Source organism: Erythrolamprus reginae, chromosome 3 (assembly GCF_031021105.1).
Source record: "Erythrolamprus reginae isolate rEryReg1 chromosome 3, rEryReg1.hap1, whole genome shotgun sequence".
In the NCBI taxonomy this organism is placed as follows: Eukaryota; Metazoa; Chordata; class Lepidosauria; order Squamata; family Dipsadidae; genus Erythrolamprus; species Erythrolamprus reginae.
The window spans coordinates 252,736,656-252,761,429 of NC_091952.1; the positions used below are offsets into that span (position 1 = coordinate 252,736,656).

The following is a 24,774-nucleotide window of genomic DNA, read 5'->3' on the forward strand; positions in this document are numbered from 1 at the left end:
GGAGGAGGAGGGGAGGAGGAGGAGGAGGAGAAAAAGAAGAAGGAAGAAGGAAGAAGGAAGAAGGAGAAGGAGAAGGAGGAGAAGGAGAAGGAGAAGGAGAAGGAGAAGGAGAAGGAGAAGGAGAAGGAGAAGGAGAAGGAGAAGGAGAAGAAGAAGAAGAAGAAGAAGAAGAAGAAGAAGAAGAAGAAGAAGAAGAAGAAGAAGAAGACGACTTTTCATCCCTGAATGAGGAAGGATTGAGTCTCAAGTCTTGTAAGGACTGAAACTCTATCCTTTACAAGGCGAGGGAGAAAACAAGGGGCAGGCTCTCAAAAGAGACCAGGGAGAACTACATTTCCCAGCTCCCATCTTTCCAATAAGCCACCTCCCCTCCGCTCCCTTGGAAACCCATAAGCCACCCCATAGCTTCCTAACCAAGCCTGGGTTGTGTTCTTTTGCAAGTTTGGGGGGGGGGGGGAAGCAAAAACCACCCAGGCTGTCTTAAGCAACAAGCCAACTTTTCAAAAAGAGGGTGAAATCTTGGGGCTTTTTCTTCTTGGAGGACAAGGCTTTTTTTGCAAAAAAAGGGGAGAGAACCAGGAGGGGCTGGGAACACGCATGTTTAAGGGGGGGGGACTCCCAAAGAGAATGAGAGACACGCCTGAAGTTCTGAAGGGGGCTTACTTAGATTAATATCAAGTTGTTATTGTTATTATTATTATCATTATCATTATTATTATTATTATTTTATTCGCAAAAACCAGCAATACACAGCTAACGAGCTGGATCTCGTATCACAATATCACAAGCTGAACACTTCCCAAGAGTCTAGGACTGTGTGATGTATTTTCTGCAGGCAGATCCATGTATTATTAGCAGTATTAGTATTATTATATTCACAAAACACAGTAACACACAGCAAAAGAGATTGATATTCTGGATTTTGTACCACAATATCACAAGTCGAACACTTCCCAAGCGTCTAGGTCTGGGTGATATATTTTCGTATGATGTGTGCAGATATTATTGTTGTTGTTGTTGTTATTGTTTTGTTGTTGTTGCTGTTGTTATTATTATTATTAATTTCTCAAGTGCCCTGAGACACGATTGCAACCAGATATCAAATTGTGTGTGCCTGTGTGTTTGTTTGGAGGAGAGATTTTATACATTAAGCACCCTGGTTTTTAGCCAAGATGTTTGGGGGGGTGGAGAGAATGCGAAGATCACCCCAATAAATGTCCACCCGGTTTGACCTGAGGTATTCCTCCCCCCCCCCCCGCGCGCCTCACAAAGGAGGGACCAAGAGCAGCCCCCACTTTTTTGCTTCTTGGCGGGTTCCTCACAGAAGAGACAAACGCTCCCCTCAACGGTCGCCTCAGGCTCGTCGTGAGGGAAGGGGGGGGGGGGGACTCATGGGGCCGGCTCCCCTCAGGGAAAGACGCCTTTCCTCACGGCCACCTCTTCACCCCCAACACCCCGAGTCGACTCCTCGCGTTCAGCGCTTGACACGCGGGTTTCTTTCCCCCCACACAAACACACACCCCGTGAGGCACCTTTTCCCCCTGCCCGGCCGCAAAAGTCTCCTCAGAGCTGGGCCCGCCGCGCTCCCTCAGACTCAGCATCTGAGGGGGGAACTCGGGGCCTCCTTCCCGCGTGCCACCCGCGCCGGAGCCCCCTCAGACTCCCGGAGGAGCCCCTCAGAGCGGCGTCCGAGGCCCAGCCCGGCGCCGGCTCCCCTCAGGCCCGGCGCCGGCACTTTTGGCCCTAGACACGCCGCCCCATCTTTTCGCCCTCCTCCCTCCTTTCCTTCTCTCCTCACCCCCCACCCCTACACGGGACTCACCGGGCCCCGCGGCGGCCCCGGGGGCGGCTCCCCCGGCCGGGTACATGGCGGCCGAGCGCCGGGCTGCGTGGGAGGCGAGCGGCGCGGGAGTCCAGGCGGCGGCGGCGAGGGCAGGAGCAACGGCGGCGGCAGGGGCGGCCGAAAGAAAGGAAACCCGCCTCCGCCCGCGCCTCCGCCCCGAGAGGCTGGCAATGGGGCCGCCCTCCCTGCGGCCGCCCTGCGAGTCTCGCCGCCGCCGTAGTCGTCGTCGCCGCTAGCCGACCGACCCCTTTCAACTGCCCCGGCCCGGCCAGGAGAAGAGCCCCGACCGGGCATCTCAGCCGGCCTTCAAGGGGGAACGAGGCGGCCGCCGGTTCCCACGTGCCGGGCCGCGTCGACGGCGGCGGTTCTGTCCCGGTGGGTTCCGGGAACGAGCCGGGAAGATGCCGAGTTTTCTGAGTTCGGCTGTTTTTTACAAGGATTGGGCCAACACGGTGCTTTGGCTGACCCGAGATTAGCATCTCGTGTGAACGCGGCGTTCGCGGGTCGCCCGTCCCGGGTCTTTCCGAGGCTTTTCTCGCGGGGGACCCTTTTCTCCGAGTTAATGGCTTGGGTGGAGTGGGGGATGCCGGATAGAATAGAATAGAATTTTTTATTGGCCAAATGTAATTGGACACACAAGGAATTTGTCTTGGTGCATATGCTCTCAGTGTACATAAAAGAAAATATATATTTGTCAAGAATCATGCGGTACAAAAGTGAATGGTGGTCATAGGGGTCAAATAAGCAATGAGGAAACGGTCAATATTAATAAAAATCTTAAGGATACAAGCAACAAGTTATAGTCATACAGTCCTAAGTGGGAGAAAATGGGTGATAGGAATGATGGAGAAAAACTAGTAATAATAGTAGTGCAGACTTAGTAAATAGTTTGACAGTGTTGAGATAATTATTTGTTTAGCAGAGTGATGGTTTTCGGGGGGGGGGGGGACTGTTGTTTCTAGTTGTCTTGGTGTGCAGTGTTCTGTAGCGACGTTTGGTGGGTAGGAGTTGAAAGTTTATGTCCAGGACGTGTGGGGTCAGTAAATATTTTCACAGCCCTCTTTTTGATTCTTGAAAAGCCAATGTTTTTTCTGCAGTTCTGATTATCCTCTGAAGTCTGTGTCCGTCTTGTTCGGTTGCAGAACCAAGAGGGACAGTTATAGGTGCAGATGACAGGCGGCTTGCCATGCATACGTGTTAAGTGGGTTGTGAGAACCGTGGTAAAACAAAAGGAAAGGATGTCCATGAGAGAGATGTGGAAGGGTCACTTGCAAAGCAGAAGGGTTTTTTTTTAACCTACTTCATTTATTTAAACCCGGTACATTGTTCAACAATTGAAATAATGTAATATATGTCTTTTTATAAATAGCAATCCATCCATTGGTTTGAAACGGTATAGTTTTCTGCCTGATCAGGGGGTTGGACTAGAAGACCTCTAAGGTCCCTTCCAACTTATTCACAGCATATTATTTTTGTTTTTATTTTTATCTTATTATTAGAGTTGAAGGGGACCTTGCAGGTCATCTAGCCCAACCTCCTGCTCAAGCAGGAGATCCTACATCACCCTAGTCAGATGGCAGTCCAGTCTCTTTTTGAATGTGTTGAGGCGTTCACAACCTCCGCTGGCAGGCCGTTCCACCAGTTGATCGCTCTCACCATCAGGAAGTTCTTCCTTATTTCCAGGTTGAACCTCTCCTTGGTCAGCTTCCATGTGTTGCTCCTGATACGGCCCTCTGGTGCCCTGGAAAATAGTGTGACCCCCTCTTCTTTGTATTTGGCATGTTAATTTTTAAATCCATCCTGGATATCTCTTCATGCAACCAGTTAATTTTTAAGGGACCTTTTAGGTCAACTAGTCTAACCCCCTGCTCAAGCAGGAAACCCTACACCACCCCAGACAGATGGCAATCCAATCTCCTCTTGAAAGTTCATTCCATATCTTAAATGTAATGTAAATTCATTACTCCTCTTGAATGTTCATTACATGTCATAGCTTAACATATTATACATAACAGTGGCTTCCTGGGCTGCTCTACCTAATGCTCAAATAGCCATTAACACAAACGCACACCAAATGCTTCTGCTGGTTGAACCCTGAGCTTCATGCTGAAGCAGGTGAAGAAGGCAGCCTCTTAAGTCCTCAGATCTTCGGGTTGCCAAGGTTGAGAAACACTGCTTTTAAAAGTGGTTGGTGGTTTCCTGCTGGCTGTTGATGGCTGGTGAGAGAGGAGGAAAATGAATCATAAGTTGTCCCATCAATCCATGTCCTAATTTGCCCTTCTGGCTTTGGTCCTTCAATATTTTCATCTATTTTGATGTTCCTTTTTTTAAAAAAAAATGTAGAAAATGTATATAGCCCAGAAACTCACATAGACAAAAATTCAGACAATGGATTGTTATCTCAGACTATTTTAATTAACAGCAATACAACCTAGCAATAGCATTTTGATTTATATACCGCTTCACAGTGCTTCACAGCCCTCTCTGAATGATTTAAAGAGAGTAAGCCTATTGCCCCCCAACAATCTGGGTCCTCATTTTACCGACCTTGGAAGGATGGAAGGCTGAGTCAACTTTGAGTCTGCTGAGATTCGATCTGCCAAACTGCTGGCAGCCAGTGATCAGCAGAAGTAGCTTGCAGTACTGCACTTAGACTTACATACAGCTTCAAAGTGGTTTATAGCCCTCTCCAGTTTAGAGTCAGACTCTTGCGCCCAATAATCTGGGTCCTCATTTTAGAAGGATGGAGGACTGAATCAATCTTGAGCCAGTTAGGATCGAACTGCCAGACTGCTGCCAGACTGCAGTCAGCAAAAGTAGCCTGGTACCTCTTCCGAACACAGCCCCTCTGAGCCCCTCCATCCCTTTCCACCCTAAAGGAAATCAACCCAGACTGAAGGCTTTTCAAGAAGAGACTAGACAGCCACTTGTCTGAAATGGTATAGGGTTGGACTAGAGGACCTTCAAGGTCTCTTCAAAAGCTGTTATCTGGAAGCTGAAGCTCAAACACTTTGGCCACCAAATGAGAAGAGAGGATTCCTCAGGAAAGACCCTGATGTTGGGTAAGATGGAAGGCCAAAGGAGAAGGGAACCGCAGATGGTTAGAGGGCATCATTGACACAATGAACATGACTTTGGGCAAACGGGGTGACATTGGAGGATAGGGGACACTGGCATGTGATGATCTGTAGGGTCATGAAGAGTTGGACATAGGGACTGAAGAGCAAAATTCCCTTCTACTTTAACCATGCAAAGCAGCCTCTCTTTTCCTACTCCAGTTGCATATATCAGTGTTTCCCAACTGGCTGGGGAATTCTGGGAGTTGAAGTCCAGATCTCTTCAAGTTGCCAAGGTTGGGAAACACTGGCGTATTTGCTCAAAGAATGAGTCTAATTCTGTTTGATGATTAGAGCCACAATTGAGCAGTTAAGCTTTTAAGTCCAGGGATGATTGACCAACCAATTCTTGCAATCCAAGGGTTATCTCCAAATCCATAATCTGAAAGGGTCTGGGTTTTTTTTCTCAATGTTCATCTTTCAGAGTATGTTATGACTGGGGAAAGGGAGGTTTTTACTACTCTGATCTTAATAAATATTGAAATACCCTTAAGAGGAATGATCTTGCTGCAGTTTGTCATTTGCTTCCTAGAAATTAATCTTCACTTCACAACTTGCAACGTAATGCTCACTTTCAGTCCAGAAAACAAAACTACTACCTATCTTCACTTGTCTGTGGAGATTCTCAGTCATCCAGGTCACCCCCAAGACGCAAGTGGACTTTCTGGTTTGTCTGAAGATGTTTTGCTTCTCATCCAAGAAGCTTCTTCAGAGCGGAAGAAGCTTCTTGGGTGAGAAGCAAAACGGATGAGAAGCAAACCTCTGACACTTATACCATCTTATACCATCAACTGGGAATTCTCCAAATATAAAGGCTGCCTTTTTAATAGCTAACATAAAACCACATTTTTCACTTCTCATTTTCACTTTCCTAATGACTTTCACCATTATTTTTAGCTAATGAAATCATGTCATCGAGACAGTTTCAGCATCTGAGTGCCATTTGTTACAATACGGTGTTTTTTACAATATATGCAGCATGCCGTAGAAGTTAAATATGGTGATCGTATGCCCCCTCGTCTTCCTTAGTTCCCTATTCTGAACCGCTCAGTTCAGAACAGAATAACAGGTAGAAATCTTCTAGTCCACCCTCTGCTTCAGCAGGAGATCTTATACCAGGATGTCTAACTTTAGTTTAAGTTTAGCAAGGGGGGGGGAGTCAAAATACGTCATGTGATGACTCAAGTTTGACACCCCTGCCTTATTCCATTTCAGACAATTGGTTGTTGAATCATTTTAAAAACATCCAATGATGGAGCACCCACAACTTCTGGAAGCAAACTCTCACTGATTAATGGTTCTAACAGGAAATTTCTCCTTAGATCTAAGTTGGATCCCCTTGATAAGCTTCATTCCGTTGCTTCTTCACTTGCCTTCAGCTATTTTGGAGAATCGGTCGATTTCCTCTTCTTTGTGGCAGTGACTTAATTACTTACTTACTTATTTATTTATTTATTCGATTTTTATGCCGCCCTTCTCCTTAGACTCAGGGTGGCTTACAACATGTTAGCAATAGCACTTTTTAACAGAGCTAGGCTATTGTCCCCACAATCCGGGTCCTCATTTGACCCACCTCGGAAGGATGGAAGGCTGAGTCAACCTTGAGCCGGTGATGAGATTTGAACCGCTGACCTTCAGATCTACAAGTCAGCTTCAGTGGCCTGCAGTACAGCACTCTACCTGCTGCGCCACCCCGGCTCATACTTTTGGAAGACTATCACGTCACCCCTAGACCTGATTTTTATTAGACTAGACATAGCCAATTCCTGCAACTGTTCTTCATGTTTTGGCTTCCAGTCAACCTAATTCTCTTTGCTGCTCTTCTCTGCGTCCTTTCTAGACTCTAGAGCAGCAGTTCTCAACCTATGGGTCACAACCCCTTTGGGGGTCGAACAACCCTTTCACAGGGGTCACTTAAGACCATAGGAAAAAACATATTTCCAATGATCTTAGGAACCGATACTCCCCTCCTCTATCTGTCTGCAGGTAGTTCCATTCACATGCAAATAGACTACTATAAAAATAAATAAATCTACACCATGGGAACCTCTGAGCATGCACAGAAGCTGAATTTCCAGCACTGCACATCCAGAGCCATCTTGTTTTTGGCTTTTTAATTTTTTTAAAAAAAATCAGTACTGTATGCGCACAAAGTGCATGTGTGCTCATGAGATGCAGCCACGCAGTGTAGGAGGAAGCAAGGTAAGTTAGAACCCACCCCTAAATATCCTAATAATTTTATTATTTTATCATTGGGAGTCACCACAACATGAACTGCATTAAAGGGTCGCGGCATTAGGAAGGTTGAGAATCACTGAATCTCAACATATTTTTGATATTGTGGATGGACTATTCCAAGTACAGTCTTAAATTAAAACTTAAAGTTGTACAACACTTCACATGATCTTGATTCTATCCCTCTGATAATACAGCGTAGAACTGTGTGGGCTTTTCTGGCAGCTGCAGCACACGACTGGTTCAGATGTAAGTGGCTAGGCTAGGCTATCGAGTGCCACATATTTCCTCTTCAGGCATAGCTCCATTCAGACAGTCCATCCCAGACACCATATAGATCCATCTGGTGGTTCCTTGAATATCTAGCAGGCGCGCTAGCAGCTGGGTGTTCCTCATTTTTGAGAGGGCAGGGTTGCGCAGTGATTAGAGTGCAGCACTGCAGGCTATTTCAGCTGACTGCTAACTGGTTCAGCAGTTCAAATCTCGCCACCAGCTCAAGGTTGACTCAGCCTTCCATCCATCCTAGGTGGGTAAAATGAGGAGCCAGATACAGTTCAACGCCCAATACGGTTCCCTTTTTTCGACTTAATGTCTACAACTGCTGAAAAAGCAACTTCACATAAATATGAAGTTGGAAAAGGCAAGATGTATTTCAGAACTTTTTCTAAATGTGTACCCCCACCAAACTCTACCACACTGTGGCCGTGGCTTATGGAGGACACATTGCATTTCCTTTCAACATCTTTCAGTGCAATTGGGTGCTCTGGGGTGGAGCTCCATTTTCCCAACCCCACTGCGCCCCCCCCCCCCCCTTCGCGTACCACACTTTGGGAATCACTAAGGCTTAGACTAATCTTCACGTGCTGCCCTCTAGCGGCTATTCCGATTTTTCTAGCCCAGATCCACTTCAGTTTAGTCCGGATATTCGCAGCTCGGATCCACTGGCTTCATCTAGCCTATGGGCGACTCTAGAGCAGGGATCTTCAACCTTGGCAACTTTACAACCTGCGGACTTCAACTCCCAGAGTTCCTCAGCCAACTTTTTTTTTTGTGGGCTTTGAAATCCACAAGTCTTAAAGTTCCCAAGGTTAGAGACCCCTGCCCTAGAGCAGCATTTCCCAACCGGTGTGCCGCGGCACACTGGTGTGCCGCGAGACACCGTCAGGTGTGCCGCGGCGAGAGGCGGCGGAGGAGAGTGGGCGGATCGGGCGGGCAATGGGGCAGGGCGGAGAAGCCAGGGGCGCGTTTGGCCGGAGGCACCGTGGGGAGGCAGGGGCAGCCGCGGCTCCCTTTACTCCTACTGCCGCACCACCCTGCCCCTGCTCCCCACGGTGCCTCCGGCCAAACGCGCCCCTGGCTTCTCCGTCCTGCCCCATTGCCCGCCCAATCCGCCCACTCTTCTCCGCCACCGCCTCCTGCCTTGGGGCGAGGAATCCGGGAGTCCGGGACTGTGTGGCTTTGCGCCATGAAGAGAAAACGGCCAACTTTTCCCTGCTGCCGTTTTCTCTTCATGGCGCAAAGCCACACAGTCCCGGACTCCTGGATCGCTCGTTTCTCCGGTCAGCAAAGCCATCTGCCCAGGAAAGCGCCGCGCTGGCCGGAGAAGCGAGCAATCCGGGAGTCCGGGACTGTGTGGCTTTCGGCCGGGCTAACGGGAGGCGGCGCGAGGCCGGGCGCTGGGGACGTCTGGGAGGGCGAGGAGGCTGATGGCTGCTGCGCACTCCACTCTCTTTCGCTCTTTCTTTTTCTCTCTGTTGCTGGCGTGGTGAACGAGAGAGAAAGAGAGAGAGAGAAAAAGGAGGGGAGAGAGAATGAGAGAAAGAAAGCAAGAGAAAGAGAGGGAAAGAAAGCAAGAGAGAGAGAAAGGGGGGAAGGAGGGAGAGGGAAAGACATAGAGGGAGGGAAGGAGGGAGAGAGAAAGAGCAAAAAAGAGAGGAAGAAAGAAAGAAAGAGGGATGGAGAGAAAGAAGGGAAGGAAGGAAGAGAGAGAAAGAGGGAGGGAGAAATAGAGTGAAATGGAGGAAGAGATTTTTTTTTTGTCCAAACTTTTCTTTAGCCCCCCGCCCCCCCCCTTCAGTGTTCCCCAGAATTTTGAAAACATGAATAATGTGCCGCGGCTCAAAAAAGGTTGGGAAACACTGCCCTAGAGTACCCATCCTGAACAGCGGGAACGTTTCAGACTGCAACTCCCGTCGTCCTTAGCCGTGACGCAGAGGGATGACCGTAGCGCCTCTTTCCCGCCTAGCAGCTTATTTCCGGCGCCTCAATAGCGTTGCCGGAAAGAGGAAGCGGGAGTGGCGGAAGTTTTCACCATGAGGCATCTTCACGCGTTCTCGCTGATTTCTGGCCAAGAAGCCGTTTCCGCCGGAAGAGATGAGCTACCGAGTTGAAGTGCAGCCCTTCCTTTTGGAGGACTCCAGTTGAGAAATACGGTTCTATCGGCTTCTTCGTTTTCTTATAATGCCTGTCAATTTGATTTGGGATATGGGCGGCTGGCGGGTCCATTTATTTTGGGGTATTTTTAAAATATATATATAAATACCACAAAGCACAATGGGGGAGACTTGAGAAGGCCTCAGCCTATATTCAGTGATCAATATCACTGTCGTCGATTGGTCCGAATTCCTCTTTCCCGAGGAAGCACTGGTCACTGTGATTGGCCTTCCAAGTTCTCGCGAGGGGCTGGCTCAAAACGGAGTCCCGCCCCGCGGCCGAGCCGGATTGGCCAGTGTTTTCCGCCTGCTCTGCAATTAGCTGCGTTCAGGCCAAACCGGCTCGCGATTGGCTGCGTGTTTCCTTATAAGCCGTGGGCCAGGCCGGCGCGCTTTCTCAGTCCTGCTCTCGTGGCGTTGAAGGTGCTGTGTTCTTCAGCCGAAGCTAAGGCCGCGTTTCCCCGGCGACTGGCACCGCACGCCCCCGACTCCCAGCCATGGCCTCCGTCTCCGAGCTCGCCTGCATTTACTCCGCCCTCATCCTGCACGACGACGAAGTCACCGTCACGGTGAGAGCGGCGGGGCGGCAAGAAGGCCTCGTGGGCCCGGCGTGGTGGTGGTGATGGTAGAGGAGGCCCGCCTGGCTTGTCACTTCTCGCGAGGCCAGCTCAGATCTCGCCTACGCCCCCCCCCCCAGCGGCCCTCGTGGCGGGCAGCGAAGCGCGAAGTTCTGTGTATCGTCATGTATGTATTTTAAGCGGTGTCTGTCTTTGCTTTCTAGGAGGATAAAATCAACGCCCTCATCAAAGCGGCGGGAGTGAACGTGGAGCCCTTCTGGCCGGGGCTCTTCGCAAAGGTAAAAGAAAAAAGGCAGCAGAAGATCCGGTTGGCCACTTAGGGCCGGAAGATGCCGGTAGTCCTCGACTTGCGACCATAGCGGTCCTCGACTTGCGACCATAGCGGTCCTCGACTTACGACCATGGTTGAGCCTTAAAATTCCCCTAGCGAAGTTAAGACAGCTGCCAAGCGAAGTTTTGGCCACTTTTTACCACCTTCCTTACCACGGTTAAATGAGCTTTGTTATGATTGTTAGTAAGGTGCTTAAGTGAATTCGGCTTGATTTTGCTTCTCAGTAAGATCCTGGGACACTGAAATTAGTATATGCATCTGAATTTTAATGGGGAGGAATGCAAGGTTCTCAACCTTTCTAATTCTGCGATCCCTTAATATGGCTCCTCATGTGATGACTCCCAACCATAAGTCTAGTAGAGCTTTAAGATGATTGGCAGGAAGGTCGGGGACAACCCCACTGTAAACATCTGATTGGTCAGATTGTAAAAAAATATGCTCCAAAGCACCAGAATAGAAGCTTTAGTTCCTAACACCCTGGGAAATTTGTCTTTTCCCATGGTCTTAGGCGACCCCGTGAAACGATTATGACCCCCAAAGGGGCCCCAACCCCCAGGTTGAGAACCACTGGGTTACAGTGTGGAAACTTTATCATGTGTGGCTTCTTTCAGGACAGTTGCAATTTTAAATAGTCACTAAAGCAAAATGGTTGTAAGTTGAGCACTAGCTGCACTTTCTGAGCTGCTTCTTCGTCAGAGCAAATCCTGGGAATTGACAGCATTCGTGGGGTGAGATATACAATGCTCAAAAAAAAATAAAGGGAACACTCAAATATCACACCTAGATCTGAATGAAATATCCTCATTGAATTCTTTGTTCTGTTGAATGTGCAGAACAGCATGTGAAATTGATTGTCAATCAGTGTAGCTTTCCTATGTGGACAGTTTGATTTCACAGACATTTTATTTACTTGGATATTGTGTTGTCTTTATTTTTTTCAGCAGTGTAGTTTAGCATCATCTTTGCTTCAGGCTAAAATCGTAGGAAAAGGGAGGCAACTATACACACTGGGACTTTCCTGGTGTAAAGCTGCTGCTCAGTGGTGAAGACACACCCGGTTGGGAGCTATCATTCACTACCCTGTTTTTCCCAAATTAAGACACGCACACGTGGCAATAAGGCCAAGCGCTTATTTCAGAGTTTAAAAAAAATATAAGACAAGGTCTTATTTTCGCAGAAAGATGGTAGTGGTCAGCAAAGCAGCTAGAGAACTCTCTGTCCAAAACCACTTCTACAGACTTTGACAAGACAACTTTTTTATTTTCAATAAAAAAATAAAGGGAACACTTTAAACAACACAATAGAACTCCAAGTAAATCAAAGAAGCAACACTGATTGACAATCAATTTCACAGGTTGTTGTGCGCATCCAACTTTGTACAGAACAAAGTAGTGAATGAGAATATTTCATTCATTCAGATCTAGGATGTGTTCTTTTGAGTGTTCCCTTTATTTTTTTGAACAGTATACACTAACAGTGATACAGGACCTTTTCCTTGTGTGCTAAAAACACATCTGCACATACCATAATTCAGAGCTTGGGGAGGGCGAAAATGGCCGTCTGGAGGCCATAAGTGGACTATTTCCCAAGGGTAAAAACTCCCCCATCCCCTCAGGCCCTCTGGAAGCCAAAAATACCCAGAGCCTCTGAGCTAAAAATCAGCTGGCCAGCCTGCACATACACACTGGAGCTAAGGCAACAGCTCATGTGCTGGCCGATACGGCTCCGTGTGCCAGAGGTTCACCATCACTGCTCTATAATACATAGTTTTGGTTTTTCATTTTAGAACTTGTAAAGCCACCTAGGCATAAAAAAATTCAACAAGATAGTTTTGTGATACAAGTAGCTTCATACGTGCTTCTGGAACGGGTATCAAATTGGTGGCCTGCGGGCCAGATGTGCCACATGACTGCCTATCCCAGCTGTGTAGGAGGAAAATGTCATGAAACATGACGTGATGACAACATGATGATGCCTTGAGTTTGACACCTGTGTTCTGGAGTACGTTACAATTTCTGTAGTGCTTGTCAACCATGGCAACTTTTAAGACACGTGGGCTTCAAGTCCCAGAATTTCCCAGCCTGCCCTTCTGTGGTTGAGGGGATTCTGGGACTTGAAGTCCACAAGTCTTTCTAAAAAAAAGTAGCCAGGGCTGAAAATTATGTTCCATAAAGGTTTTACAATGGAAGCTTGGCCCATACAATGGAAGTTTAGCAGGGTGCTAAAGCTTTGCCGTTTTCTGACTTGTGACCACAGGCTCTGACCAACATTGACATCGGAAGCCTCATCTGCAACGTTGGAGCCGGTGGTGGTGCTCCAGCGGCCTCGGCCCCTGCTGGAGGGGGGGCCTCTGCCGGAGGTGCTGCTCCTGGTGAGTGGAACCGCTCCTTCCAAATGCTTTTTTTTTTTTTGAGTCCCTTTCTGATTGTGTGGGGTGGGGTAAAATTGGACTTGGCTTAATCTCCCCTGTTGTTTTGTAGCTGAAGAGAAGAAAGAGGAAGAAAAGAAAGAAGAATCCGAAGAATCCGACGACGACATGGGCTTCGGCCTTTTTGACTGATCCGGGTTTTTTTCTACTCTTTATAATAAAGAGAAAAAGAATTTGAATTAAATTTGGTCTTTGTTGACGAATGCTGCAGGTGCGTGTAATGTTTGTGGTTCTCCACTTGCTACAGATAAGTGTATAAGGTGGCTGACCAAATTCTGCTTGCCATTTGCAAGCTGCCATTTTTAAAGCTACTACAGGTAGTCCTTGGCTCATAACCATTTAGTGACCATGCGAAGCTACAATGGGCACTACAAAAAAGCAATTTTGTAATCTTGTAACAGTAATCTCTGTTCTTTCACATCTGTGGAAAATCCTCAGGATCACGTGGTCAATATTTGGATGCTTGGCAACACTCTTAATAGAGAGCCAGGGTGGCACAGTGGTTAGAGTGCAACACTGCAGGCTACTTCAGCTAACTGCTAGTTCAGCAGTTCAAATCTCACCACCGACTCGGCCTTCTATCCTCCCGGGATGGGTAAAATGAGGGCCCAGATTATTGTGGGCAAGAGGCTGATTCTGTACACTGCATAGAGAGGGCTGTAAAAGCACTATGAAGTGATATACAAGTACAGTGTTCCCTCGATTTGTGCGGGTTCAAACTTCGCAAAAAGTCTATACCACGGTTTTTCAAAAATATTAATTAAAAAATACTTTGTGGGTTCCCCCCCATACCACAGTTTTTCCTGCCCAATGACGTCATATACCATCACCAAACTTTCGTCCACCTTTAATAAATATTTTTTTAAAATAAACTTTAATAAAGAAACATGGCGAGTAATAATCTAAATGGTTGCTAAGGGAATGGGAAATTGCAATTTAGGGGTTTAAAGTGTTAAGGGAAGGCTTGTGATACTGTTCATAGCCAAAAATAGTGCATTTACTTCCGCATCTCTACTTCGTGGAAATTCAACTTTCGCGGGCGGTCTCGGAACGCGTCCCCCGCGAAAATCGAGGGAACACTGTAAATGCTATTGCTATATTTATGAACGTTGCTGTGTCCCGAGGTCACATGATCATCTTTTGCAACCACCTGACAAAGTCAATAGAGAAGGGATATTAACAGTCATGTTGCTAACTCAACAATGGCAAGAAAGGTCGTAAAATGGGGCAGAACCTCACCTGCCTCACTAGGCAATAAAAACTTTGGCCTCTAATGCTAAATCGGGGATTATTTATAGGTCTTAGAGAGGTTTGTCAAACATGGCAACTGGCTGGCTGGAGAATTCTGGGAGTTGAAGTCCACAAGTCTTAAAAGTTGCCAAGTTTGGAGACACCTGGCTAGGATCTGCTTTAGAATAATTTCTAGCCATTTATAGCTAGGAGACATTCATTCATTAGGACCACTTAAAATTCCAGGACCCCTGATGTATCCTCCAAGGGACTCATGTTTCTGTTTTTCATTACACAATATTTACATAAAGACATTTTTACTCTCTAGAGAAGCCGGGCTGTTTGGCACCTCCTTTCTTCCTTTTATTGAAGGACTTGCAATTCTGCATACTTCAAAAAATGCCTCATTCTCTCCCGCAAAGGGTTACATGCATTCTTAACAGTTCCACAGTCAGGCACTTGATGAGTTTGAATTCAAGCAGTTTTAAAATATTTATCATGGCTTTAATCTTTCTTTATAAATTATATAAAAATGGGGGAGGGGGGGGAGAGACATGTAAGGTTACAGAACTTCTAAATGTAGCTCCCATTTCTTACTTGGAAGGAAAACACCTACAGAAAAACCAGGCGTGTTGTTCTGTGGGACAAAGACGGAGAGTTCGTGGTTGTGTCCTACAGCTACGTTCTGTCCCAATGGTTCGCATACATCCACATGGAAGTAGGAAATACAGCCGAGGGTTGTTGGGGTTTTTTTTTAAATTTGCTTTGAAATGAGATACTTTGAAAATATAGCTTTTTTTAATCTCTGTAAATTGTGATTAGCATTTTTTTTTTGTGGCATTATTAAGTGTCCCAATAAAAAAAGGGTTCCAGTCAACAGCAGTTCAATATAACATTGTGGGAAAGAATTCTCAGCCCTCGGGTGTCCCAGAATTCTTCACACAAAGTTCGGATTTGCAGCTCAAAAAAGAATTCCTTTTGTCAGTTTTGTTGGGAAGAAAGAAAAAGCAGTTCGCCTCTTTTAAAACGTTTCACATTCTGAATGACGCAGGGGGGGAAGGAAAAATCTTGGAAAAGGATTTCTTAAGGTTTTCTTGCCTTGTTTTGGGATTTTTCTTGGCATTGATTAAAAAATAAAATACTTGGGAGAACCAAGGAGTTGTCCCTCCCGGATTGAGCCGTCCATTCCCGTTCCTGCTGAAAGAGCTGCTGCCTTTTGCGTCTGCAATGAGGATCCGCCCTCAAACTCCGCAATGCAAAATCCGCTGCTCTCCACTTCTAGTGGGGCCTGGACTGGCCCAGAGATTTTAGCCTGGCTTGGTCGATAACATCCAATAAGTTTTTGGCATCTACAGCCAGAGCGTGAGCGGCGGTCAGCATCTGCTTCTTGTACTCCTGCTGCAAACTAGTCATGACGTACTGCTGAGCCAGCTTCATCTTGTTAATCAATTCCGCCAGGTCAGAATTCAAGAGTTTCTGAGCCATCTCGATCTGAGGAGGAGGAGAGCGCAGAGTAAGAGGCTTATGTCAACTATGGGGAAAAATTATTATTAGAATAGAATTTTTTATTGGCCAAGTGTGATTGGACACACAAGGAATTTGTCTTGGTTCATATGCTCTCAGCGTACATAAAATAAAATATACATTTCTCAAGAATCATATGGTACAACACATTATTATTATTATTATTATTTATTGGATTTGTATGCCGCCCCTCTCCGCAGACTCGGGGCGGCTAACAACAGTAATAAAACAGCATATAACAATAATCCAATATTAAAAACAGTTAAAAACCCATTACTGTATTATAAAAACCAATCATACATACATACCATGCATAAAATTGTAAAGGCCTAGGGGGAAAGAGTATCTCAGTTCCCCCATGCCTGGCAGCAGAGATGGGTTTTAAGTAGCTTACGAAAGGCAAGGAGGGTGGGGGCAATTCTAATCTGGGGGGAGTTGGTTCCAGAGGGCCGGGGCCGCCACAGAGAAGACTCTTCCCCTGGGTCCCGCCAATCAACATTGTTTAGTTAATGGGACCCGGAGAAGACCCACTCTGTGGGACCTAACTGGTCGCTGGGATTCGTGCAGCAGAAGGCGATCTCTGAGATAATCTGGTCCGGTGCCATGAAGGGCTTTAATCACACTTGGCTAATAAAATCCAATCACACTTGGCCAATAAAAAATGGAACAGCTGGACTCAAAACAGACTAATCCAGAGCAATACAAAGTGAAATACCCAAAAATAGCAATTATATGTAAGACTCTCTTTATGAAAAACAGTTTAAATAAGAATATATGAGTTATATATTTTTACCACGAACTTTGCTTATTTTCTCTTTCATTGCTTTTCTATTTTCTTTATTACTTATAGGGTAACTTGAATGATATCAATTGGAATGTAAGTTATATAAATTACAAAGTTGAACTGGGTAACGATCTGTATACCATTATCGAAAAGTTTTTCTTTTTTATTGCTATTTAAAAATTGAAAATAAAACTTTTTTTTTTAAAAAGCAGCTTATGTCAAAATGCATCTAAAGCCGTGATGGCAAACCTATGGCACGCGTGCTCAAACCGGAACATGCGCCAGGGCACCAGAAACCCAAAGACCAGCTGGCTGGTGCGTATGCGTGTGTCGGAAACCCAAAGAATAGCTGGCCAGTGCGTGCATTTACACCACCCAGTTGGTCTTTTTCTGGTGCTTTGGCACATGTATGCGTGGACTCTGTTTTGGGCACTCGGTGCTGAAAAGGTTCACCAAATCTAAAGCAACATGAACAGAGGAAAAAAGGTCCCTAAATTGATCCCAAATGAAGAGAGACCAGGGTACAATGAGCCCTTCATGGCACCAGACCAGACTATCTCAGGGACCGCCATCTGCTGCACGAATCCCAGCGACCGGTTAGGTCCCACAGAGTGGGCCTTCTCTGGGTCCTGTCGCCTAAATGCCGCTAGGCGGGACCCAGGGGAAGAGCCTTCTCTGTGGCGGCCCCGGCCCTCTGGAACCAACTCCCCCCAGAGATTAAAATTGCTCCCACCCTCCTCCCTTTCGTAAGCTTCTTAAAACCCATCTCTGCCGCCAGGCATGGGGGAACTGAGATACTCTTTCCCCCTAGGCCTCTACAACTTTATGCATGGTATGTCTGTATGTATGTTTGGTTTTACAATAGGGGTTTTTAACTGTTTATATTGGATTGTCATAAGCTGTTTACTACTGTTGTTAGCCGCCCGGAGTCTATGGAGAGGGGCGCCATACAAATCCAATAAAATCAAATCAAATCTGAACTTGGTAGTTTTCTTGCAGGCCTGTTGTGAGCGCTCCTTGTCCATCTCTGATCATGTCAGATTCTGAGGAGGATGTGCCAGGCCCCGCTGGACACCCTGGGCCAGGGGAGTTGCCTGCTGAGAGTGAGGGTGGGACTGTAGCTTCTCGCCTGTATCCTTAAAACTTTTTATTAATATTGTTTCCTGATTGCTTATTTGTCCCCTATGACAATCATTGAGTGTTGTACTTCATGATTCTTGACAAATGTCTCTCTTTTTTTATGTACATTGAGAGCACATATATGCTCCAAAGACATAAAGTGTCCAATCACACTTGGCCAATAAAGAATTCTATTCTATTCTACCTTGGGTGGAAGGAGCAAAATGGGAGTTTGTGTACCTCATCACTTGGCCTGCCACCAAGCAACATCATGAACATAGTCAGCCTTGTATGGAGGGCCCTTGTGGTGATTGTCAACCTCAGCAACTTTAGGATGCCTGGATTTTGTGTTTCTTCAAACAGATTGCATAGCTGCAGCAGTGTTTCGAAATAGCGTCTGTAAGTGATGTACGTTACAAGCAGCGTGTTCTCAATGAATTTCTCACTGCAGAATATCCAGGCAGTACATGCATCTTAAAATTGCTGAAGTTGAGAGAAGCACTGTGGTAGCTCTTGAAAGTACAGTGGTACCTCGGTTTTCGAACGCCTTTGTTTTCGTACGTTTTGGAAACCGAACAAAATTTTCTGCAAAAATTTGCTTCAGTATCCGAACAAAAATTCGGATACTGAACAGAAAATTTTGTTTACTACCCGAAATGTAAGATCTGAGGGGACGAGGTGAGAGGGAATGGGAGTTGGAATCCCGACACGCCCCTCCTGGCCGCTCTCTTAACAGCTGCCCAGTCTCTACCTTGTAAGTGCTCCAAGCTGCAGGAAGGGTAGGGCTGGCTGCAATTCCCAGCAGCTTCGGGGGGCTCCTTTCCTCAGCGGTTCAGTTGGTTACATGCAGGCAGCTGCACCAACTTTTTCTTTCCCGCTGCCGGCCGCTCCGGCAGCTTCCCTTCGAGGAGCAGCACCAGCGTCAGGAACGTCACGTGATGAAGGGAAGCCGCCGGAGCCGCCGCTGGGAAAGAAAAGGTTGAGGCAGCTGCCTGGAGGTAATGAACTGCTGAGGAAAGGAGCCCCCCGAAGCTTCCGGTATTGCAGCCAGCCCTACCCTTCCTGCAGCTTGCAGCAGTTACAAGGTAGAGACTGGGCGGCTCGAGGAGCAGCAGCAGCGCCGGGAACATCGTGCGGTTCAGTTGGTTGCCTCCAAGCAGCTGCACGAACTTTTTCTTTCCTGGCGGCGGCGGCTTCCCTTCATCACGTGACGTTCCCGGCTGCCAGGAAAGAAAAAATTCGTGCAGCTGCTTGGAGGCAACCAACTGAACCGCTGAGGAAAGGAGCCCCCCGAAGCTGCCGGTATTGCAACCAGCCCTACCCTTCCTGCAGCTTGGAGCAGTTACAAGGTAGAGACTGGGAGGATTCCGACTCCCCTTCCCTCTCACCCCGTCCCCTCAGATCTTTATCCCATAGGAAATAGAGGAAATACAGTAGATTTAATTGGTTCCCAGCAAGTCAATGGGCTGGGAACCAATTAAATCCATTTCCATTATTTCCTATGGGATGAATTAATTCGGTTCTCGACCAAATCGGTTCTCAACCACACTTCTGGAACGGATTGTGGTCGAGAACCGAGGTACCACTGTATTAATAAACTGCATGTACTAAATTTTTCTTCTTCCTGTGAATCTAATTTTCTTAAATAATAATAAATAATCATCATGATGATCATCCTTTGGATTTTGATAAGAATTCAAGTGACAGATTCAACTTGGTTGATATGATGGTTTCATTTACTGCTTGTCTTCGAAGTGAGCAGAGTTGAGGTGTTGTGTTGTGAGTGTATGTATATTTGTTTGCACACATAAGGTAAATAAATTGGGCATCAGTCTCCCTGTCTCCTTCAGGGTCCACTTCCAAATCCTCTTTCTCTTCTTTGCTGCAGAGTATTTGAACAGTCCTCAAAGGAAGGCACTCATTTTTACCAATTAACACAACCAGAAACTTGGCACCTTCCCCCCCTCAGTTCTTTACCTTTATTCCAACCTAAAATCTAATGAACTATCTGACTTGTTGTAGAAAATAAAGCAAAGTCTAAACACAGGCATTGTCATTTAGATAAAAACGTAATGGGCCACAATCCAGTGAGAAAGATTTTAAAGCGTTGATACCTCTCTGTGAGTGCTGGCTGGAAGAACCAGGATGGTTTCGTCGACCGTTGCCAATAAAGTTCGTAAGGCCAAACCCACCTCCTGCCGCAAAACAATGAAACATAATTAAATTCAACTGAGCAACGTCATTCTGACAAAAAAAACAAGACACAAAGTGCATAAACAAATACAAATCTATACGAGGGTCGCCCAGAAAGTAATGCACCATATTTTTTTTCTCAGCCTACAGAAATGGTACGAATGTGAAACTTTAGATATACATTATTTGAATTGTCAGAAGTGCGTGTATAAATTTTGTGTTTCTTCAGACAGATCACGTAGCTGCAGCAGTGTTTCAAAATAGCGTCTGTAAGTGATGTACGTTACAAGCAGCATGTTCTCAATGAATTTCTCACTGCACAGAAAGAAACTGTTGGGAACATTCACAAAGGTTTGTGTACAGTTTATGGAGAATCTGCAGCCGACAGAAGTACGGTTAGTCATGGAAGAGATTTTAAGGATGACGAAGAGGTGATTCGCCCTGTGCAGAAATGGATTTGTGACCAGAACAAGGACTGGTACCGACAGGGCACACACACCCTTGTGTCTCACTGGAGGAAGGCCATAGAACGGGAAGGAGATTACATGGAAAAGTAGGGAGTGTAGAAGAAACATCATACTTTCTTGTGTGTAAGTTTCATTGTGTTCAATAAATAATTATTTATTGCTGGAACCTTCGGAGAAGAGTGACATACAAGTAATAATAATAATAATAATAATAATAATAATAATAATAATAATAATAATAATAATAATAATAATAGAAGAAACATAGAAGTCTGACGGCAGAAAAAGACCATGGTACATCTAGTCTGCCCTTATATTATTTTCTGTATTTTATCTTAGGATGGATATATGTTTATCCCAGGCATATTTAAATTCAGTTATTGTGGATTTATCTACCATATCTGCTGGAAGTTTGTTCCAATGATCTACTACTCTTTCAGTAAAATAATATTTTCTCACGTTGCTTTTGATCTTTCCCCCAAGTAACTTCAGATTGTGTCCCCTTGTTCTTGTGTTCATTTTCCTATTAAAAACACTTCCCTCCTGGACCTTATTTAACCCTTTGACATATTTAAATGTTTCGATCATGTCCCCCCTTTTCCTTCTGTCCTCCAGACTATACAGATTGAGTTCGTGAAGTCTTTCCTGATACGTTTTATGCTTAAGACCTTCTACCATTCTTGTAGCCCGTCTTTCGACCCGTTTAATAATAATAATAATAATAATAATAATAATAATAATAATAATAATTAGTAATAATAGTAATAATAATTTGTTGAAGAAAAAATGTGGTGCATTACTTTCTGGGCGACCCTCGTATATTTCTGAAGACATTGAAACCACCAGGAGGAAATGGCTGAATTGTCCAAATTCTGGAGGGAGAAACTACGTCCCCCTGCATGTTGGGGAACAAGCCTCAGCCAGAATGGCCCATAATAAGGGGTGCTGACTGTTCCATTCTGCATCCTAGCCAATCTGAATATGCCATGGCTATGAGTAGCAGCCAACCTTGAATCGAGGGTTGTTGACAGGGCTGCAGCAGGATGCATTATCTGAAACGATTCTTCAAATCCACTGGCGTTATCTTCGGCGGTGGGTATCTTACCTTCACCATGGGCACATACTCCTCGGGTGGTGCCGGCTGGATTTTGCTAGACATTTCTATAACCGCCTTTACCAGGCCGGTGACGTTCTCGTACACTTTATCATTGGAGCGGTCCAGGTTGGCCGTTGGAGGGGGGCTGATCTCCTGGGGCTGAATCTGGAAGGAAAGAAGAGCGTGGATTCGCCACCAGATGGCGCTAGACGGCTTCAGAAGAGCTTTTTTCCTTCTAGAGTTCACCCCCCAGGATCTCCACAAAGGCTCAAGAGAGCAGAAGACATTCCGTATTTTTATCACACGCTGGGACCTCAACATGGGCAGGGTGTTGGTTTAGCCTGGGTTAGGGATGGTTTCCAAACCACTGAAAATAAGATTTGATTTGACTTTCAAATTTTTTGGGATCCGTCGTTGCGATGTGCATCAAAGGGGGGGATGGAGTTAGAATTGGTCCAACTTTGCCTGTTTTGGAATTACCTTTGAAAAGTGTTCGGAAACTTCAGATCATGCAGAATGCAGCTGCGAGAGCAATCATGGGCTTTCCCAAATATGCCCATGTCACACCAACACTCCGCAGTCTGCATTGGCTGCCGATCAGTTTCCGGTCACAATTCAAAGTGTTGGTTATGACCTATAAAGCCCTTCATGGCACCGGGCCAGGTTATCTCGGGGACCGCCTTCTGCCGCACGAATCCCAGCGATCAATTAAGTTCCACAGAGTTGGCCTTCTCTGGGTCCCGTCAACTAAACAATGCCGTTTGGCGGGACCCAGGGGAAGAGCCTTTTCTGTGGCGGCCCCGGCCCTCTGGAACCAGCTCCCCCCAGAGATTAGAATAACCCCCACCCTTCTTGCCTTTCGCAAGCTTCTTAAAACCCACCTCTGTCGTCAGGCATGGGGGAATTAAGATATTCTTTCCCCCTAGGCTTCCACAATTTATGTATGGTACGTTTGTATGTATGATTGGTTTTAAAATAAGGGTTTTTAGCTTCTTTAGTATTGGATTGTCGCATGTTGTTTTTACCACTGTTGTTAGCCGCCCCGAGTCTACGGAGAGGGGCGACATACAAATCCAATAAAATGAAATGAAATAGGTGAACGTTCTCCGGTAAGCACAATGAATCCACTCCTAACTATTTCTTCTAAGTTAAATTTTGTTCCACTAAGATTCCCACAGGCACGTTTAGGTGTCAAATTTGGAATCCACATAAAACATGATAATGAAGGGTAGAGGTTTGTTCTCAAGTTTGTGAGTTGGTTTCTGAACGTTTCATTACCAGCCCAGATAACATCTTCAGTGGATCTTAAGGGATAGCATTAGCATTTAGACTTATACAGCTTTTCCAGCCCTCTCTATAAGCGAGTTTACACAATCGGCATCTCGTCCCCACCAATCTGGGTCCTCGTTTCACCCACCTTGGAAGGATGGAAGGCTGAGTCAACCTTGAGCCCGGTGGTGAGATTTGAACTGCTGAACTACAGCTAGCAGTTGTCTGAAGTAGACTGCAGTGCTGCACTCTAACCACTGTGCCACCGCAACTGTCTATGCTTGTGTCCTTCTCTTTAAAAGGGCTTCTTTGTGTGATCGACAGGTCTTGGCATGGGGGAAGTCATCTCCTTATAAACCCACAGCCCTTATAAACAGAACAACACTGACATTCCCTAAACTCCACTGAAGATGTTACCTAGCTTGGTAACAAAACATCGCACAACATACCCACAAGCTCGGAGAACGAACCTCCATCCTCAAGTTAACCCCGAGCTGCAGATATTCACCACTATCACAAAACTAATACAGTGATACCTCGTCTTACAAACGCCTCGTGATACAAACTTTTCGAGATACAAACCCGGGTTTTAAGATTTTTTTGCCTCTTCTTCCAAACTATTTTCACCTTACAAACCAAGCCACCGCCACTGGGATGCCCCGCCTCCAGACTTCTGTTGCCAGCGAAGCGCCCGTTTTTGCACGACTGGGATTCCCCTGAGGCTCCCCTCCATGAGAAACACCACCTCCAGACTTCTGTGTTTTTGTGATCCTGCAGGGGAATCCCAGCAGTGCATAAACGTGTGCTTCGCTGGCAACAGAAGTCCGGAGGTGGGGTTTCCCAGACAGGGGAGCCTCAGTGATGTTGCAATTTCACTGATGCTCCCTTCGCTGGGAAACCCCTGCTGGGATTCCCCTGCAGCATCGCAAAAACACAGAAGTCTGCAGCTGGGGTTTCCCATGGAGGGGAGACTCAGGGGAATCCCAGCAGTGCAAAAACAGGCGCTTCAGCTGGCAAAAGGGGTGAATTTTGGACTTGCACACATGAATCGCTTTTCCATTGATTCCTATGGGAAACATTGTTTCGTCTTACAAACTTTTCACCTTAAGAACCTCGTCCCGGAACCAATTAAGTTTGTAAGACAAGGTATCACTGTACTACTTAAACAGGCGCTATAAAATTTGTTTTCTCCTTCATGCTAAGCCAGAACTACCCTAAAGTTGGGCAGGGTCTGGGTGGGTTTCAGCTGAAAAGAAGGACACCCGACAAAGTTTTTGTGAGACGCCAGAAAAACCCCCATCGGCATTCATGTGATGCGTCCCTAGCCCCACCGCAGAGAGGGAAGGAGAGAGAAAGAGTGCTTACCCGCCACGGCTAGCGTTGAGCAGAGATTGAGGAGGAATTAAAGACATTAACCACGGAAAAAGGGAGGAAGAGACAAAAGACAGTGTTAATATACTGCAGCAAAACGAAACAAAACTACAGCACAAAACAAAAATACGAGCGACAGAAAAAGAGGTCTGTTAAAAACCCCACCTGGCCCCACCCCAAATGCATCCAGCCGGGCCCTGGGCATTTAAGCGTCCGGACACCCCCACAGCCTTTTTTAAAAGAAGAGGTTCTGTGCCATGCAGCTACCTACCTACCCACCCCCCACCCATCCACCCCCAAGCTCAGAGACATGCAGACAGCTGCCATCCAGCAAGAAGAAGCAAAGGTACAAACAGCCCTCGGGAGCAAGGGTGAAATCTCAAATCCCTCTTCCCTCCCCACTCCTGGGGGAAGGATACTGCAAAATCCCTCTACCCTCCCCACTCCTGGGGGAAGGATACTGCAAAATCCCTCTACCCTCCCCACTCCTGGGGGAAGGATACTGCAAAATCCCTCTACCCTCCCCACTCCTGGGGAAAGGATACTGCAAAATCCCCATTCCCTCCCCACTCCTGGGGGAAGGATACTGCAAAATCCCTCTTCCCTCTCCACTCCTGGGGGAAGGATACTGCAAAATCCCTCTACCCTCCCCACTCCTGGGGGAAGGATACTGCAAAATCCCCATTCCCTCCCCACTCCTGGGGGAAGGATACTGCAAAATCCCTCTTCCCTCTCCACTCCTGGGGGAAGGATACTGC

The 24,774-nt window shown here is 46.4% G+C and overlaps 3 protein-coding genes across 13 annotated transcripts in view; 1 reads left to right on the forward strand and 2 right to left on the reverse strand.

Moving 5' to 3' along the window:
• AGO2 (argonaute RISC catalytic component 2) overlaps positions 1–1,911 on the reverse strand; it is a 71,385-nt gene extending 69,474 nt beyond the window's left edge. For both annotated transcript variants that reach the window (XM_070748350.1, XM_070748349.1), the window contains exon 1: positions 1,823–1,911. In XM_070748350.1, coding sequence (XP_070604451.1) covers positions 1,823–1,868 — 46 coding nt within the window. In that variant the 5' untranslated portion in view covers positions 1,869–1,911. The remainder of the gene's footprint in view (positions 1–1,822) is intronic.
• An 8,114-nt stretch (positions 1,912–10,025) lies between these two features.
• On the forward strand, positions 10,026–13,147 carry RPLP1 (ribosomal protein lateral stalk subunit P1). The gene is made up of 4 exons (XM_070748353.1): positions 10,026–10,195; positions 10,408–10,482; positions 12,792–12,906; positions 13,016–13,147. Exons 1-4 carry the CDS (start codon positions 10,124–10,126, stop codon positions 13,093–13,095), a joined length of 342 nt encoding a protein of 113 aa, XP_070604454.1. The 5' UTR covers positions 10,026–10,123; the 3' UTR covers positions 13,096–13,147.
• A 1,385-nt stretch (positions 13,148–14,532) lies between these two features.
• Positions 14,533–24,774, reverse strand: part of PTK2 (protein tyrosine kinase 2) — a 300,863-nt gene continuing 290,621 nt past the window's right edge. For 8 of the 10 annotated variants that reach the window (XM_070748364.1, XM_070748360.1, XM_070748365.1 and 5 more), the window contains 3 exons: positions 21,386–21,541; positions 19,735–19,815; positions 14,533–15,684 (listed from right to left, as the gene is read on the reverse strand). In XM_070748364.1, coding sequence (XP_070604465.1) covers positions 15,472–15,684; positions 19,735–19,815; positions 21,386–21,541 — 450 coding nt within the window. In that variant the 3' untranslated portion in view covers positions 14,533–15,471. Of the gene's footprint in view, positions 15,685–19,734; positions 19,816–21,385; positions 21,542–24,010; positions 24,020–24,774 lie in introns of all 10 variants that reach the window. The other 2 variants (XM_070748358.1, XM_070748356.1) reach the window with 1 other exon arrangement.